The sequence below is a fragment of the Sprattus sprattus genome, assembly GCF_963457725.1.
Source record: "Sprattus sprattus genome assembly, chromosome: 6".
Taxonomy (NCBI): domain Eukaryota; kingdom Metazoa; phylum Chordata; class Actinopteri; order Clupeiformes; family Clupeidae; genus Sprattus; species Sprattus sprattus.
The window spans coordinates 18,134,380-18,136,879 of NC_137925.1; the positions used below are offsets into that span (position 1 = coordinate 18,134,380).

The following is a 2,500-nucleotide window of genomic DNA, read 5'->3' on the forward strand; positions in this document are numbered from 1 at the left end:
GCAGTTACTTTCTTGTTTGTGAGGATGGGTATGTGCGTGGTTTGTGTGTGTGTGCCCCTCACCTTCCTAGTGCATTTTCCCTCATGGCTGTATGTATGTGTGTAAGCATGAATGTGTGTGTGTGCGTGTGTGTCTGTGTGCGTGTGTGTCTGTATGCGTGTGTGTCTCTGTGTATGTGTTTGTGCATGTATAATAGAATAGAATACAGTAAAATAGAAAAGCCTTTATTGTTATTGTAATTGCCAACAACTAAGGGCCTGATTCACTAACAGGATTGCGCCCATTTCTGGCGTAAAATAGCGGTCGTAAACATAAAACGGTACTTACTAAGGGGGCGCATTTGAGTAGAGTCGCATATTAACGCTTTGGGGGTGTGTACCTGGCAAAAAGTGGGATGGCACGAAACGTGGGTGGTAACGTGGGCGTAAAGCGCTAATTAATGGGAGGAGTGCGCCTAATGATGTATTGCGTGGAATTTACTAAACTGCCTGGCGAGCGCAAGTCTCCGATTTGTGCGCTAATTCTCCGCCTCATAAAAGCACGTCTTAACCAGGAAGCGCATTTCCATTGAGTCTGAAAACGTTGATATGGCAGCAGTGATAACAGCAAGGCGAAGAAAGAAGACAGAGACAGCGCACAGAAATATTTGTTTCCACTCGTATAACACATTTTCAGTTAAATGCACCACAAATCATTAGACGGTACAGGTTAAAAGCCACGCAATACTTCAATTACTGAACCAGATCAGAGACGAAATCTAACCCTCCAACCGGAGATCACATTCCATTCAATCAGTTGGTAAACTCTGGACAACATTGCAAATATTGGCATCGGATCATTTCAAACAGTTATAGCATCAGCAGTTGGTGTATCTCAGCCTTCACTCAGCCAAATATTCACACAGGTACTCGACCGGTGCTACGGGCACTGGTCAATACATTTCCCCACTGCCACAGCTGACATTAGAGACATCAAACAGGACTTTGTTTGAAATTGTAAACTTTCCGTACGTAATACGAACCATTGATTGCACCCACGTCCATATATATTGTAGTGAACCCATGTCCCTTGTAGAAATTATTAATCTCGCCATGTACACATCTATATTGTTATAATAGACAGTTTATGCATTAATGCCACCAATAGCATATTCTTTATAATCGTGTTCTTTTAAACATCTCGCTGTAGGTGATGGCGGGCAGAACAACAATATAGCAGCGCACACATTGAATCAGGTTCAGTGATTGAGCGAACGTGAACCAATATATCTATCTCCACTTCGCTGAAGCTTCATTGTCTCTTGCTAAATAAATACCACGGAAAATGCGCAAAAACACCGTGCGTTAATGTGCGAGCGCAGTTTAAGCAGCGATCGCAATGTTAGTAAATCAGGCCCTATATAGGGCGGAGTAAACACAGTTTGCCCAGCGCGATCTGGTTTGATAAATACCACAGAAGATGCGCAAAAACACTGTGCGTTAATGTGCGAACGCAGATTAAGCAGCGGTCGCATGTTAGTAAATCAGGCCCTAAATGTGGTGCTCTGCTCCGACGAGGGACAACATATAACACAACAACAACATATAACTCAACAACAACATATAACACAACAACTACATATAACACAACAATAGAACAAATAGCTAAAAATAGTACAAATAGCTACAAAAAATTGTTGATAAGAGATCAACAAATGCGGTGGTATAGATTGCATGTTCTTCCCTGAGGTGCTTTACAATAAATACAGTAACATTTTGTTTATACACATGCGTAAGGTGACTGAGATGGCATAAGTGACCTGCAGTCGAATAAAGTGTTAATATTGCACAATGACATTTAATGTTTAGTGCATGTCTCTGTTTGATGTTCTGATGGCCGTCGGGAAAAAACTGTCCTTTAGACGCGTGGTCATTGCTCTCGAGGACCTGTACCGTCTGCCCGAGGGCAGAAGAGTAAACAGGTGGTGGCCTGGGTGATACGAGTCTTTCATGATGTTATTGGCCCTGCCGAGGTAGCGGGAGCGGGCAATGATTTCCAGGGAGGGCAGTGAGCAGCCAGTGATTTTTTGGGCTGTGTTGATGACTCTTTGGAGGGCGTGTGTTTGTGTGTGTGTGTGTGTGTGTGTGTGTGTGTTTGTGTGTGTGTGTGTGTGTGTGTGTGTGTTTGTGTGTGTATGTGTGTTTGTGTGTTTATGCATCACCTAGTGTATCTGTTCTGATGTGTGTGTGTGTGTGTGTGTGTTCGTGTGTGTATGCATTACCTAGTGTATCTGTGCTGACGTGTGTGTGTTTGTGTGTGTTTCCACAGGCACGGTTATGACCCCCAACTACGTGCAGAATAGCAGTATGGATGTGGCTCTGTGGTGCAACTGTGAGGGCAGTGGAAACCACTGGCAGGACTGTCAACACCTTCAGCACCTGTTCACTGATAACACCTGCCTGAGTGAGTTTAACACACACACACACACACACACACACACACACACACACACACACACACA

General features: G+C 43.9%; 1 protein-coding gene across 1 annotated transcript in view; it reads left to right on the forward strand.

Moving 5' to 3' along the window:
* Positions 1 to 2,500, forward strand: part of LOC308366402 (GDNF family receptor alpha-4-like) — a gene marked incomplete at both ends in the record, with an annotated part of 21,130 nt that overhangs the window by 16,101 nt on the left and 2,529 nt on the right. The window contains one exon of the mRNA XM_080840088.1: positions 2,308 to 2,442. Coding sequence (XP_080696214.1) covers positions 2,308 to 2,442 — 135 coding nt within the window. The remainder of the gene's footprint in view (positions 1 to 2,307; positions 2,443 to 2,500) is intronic.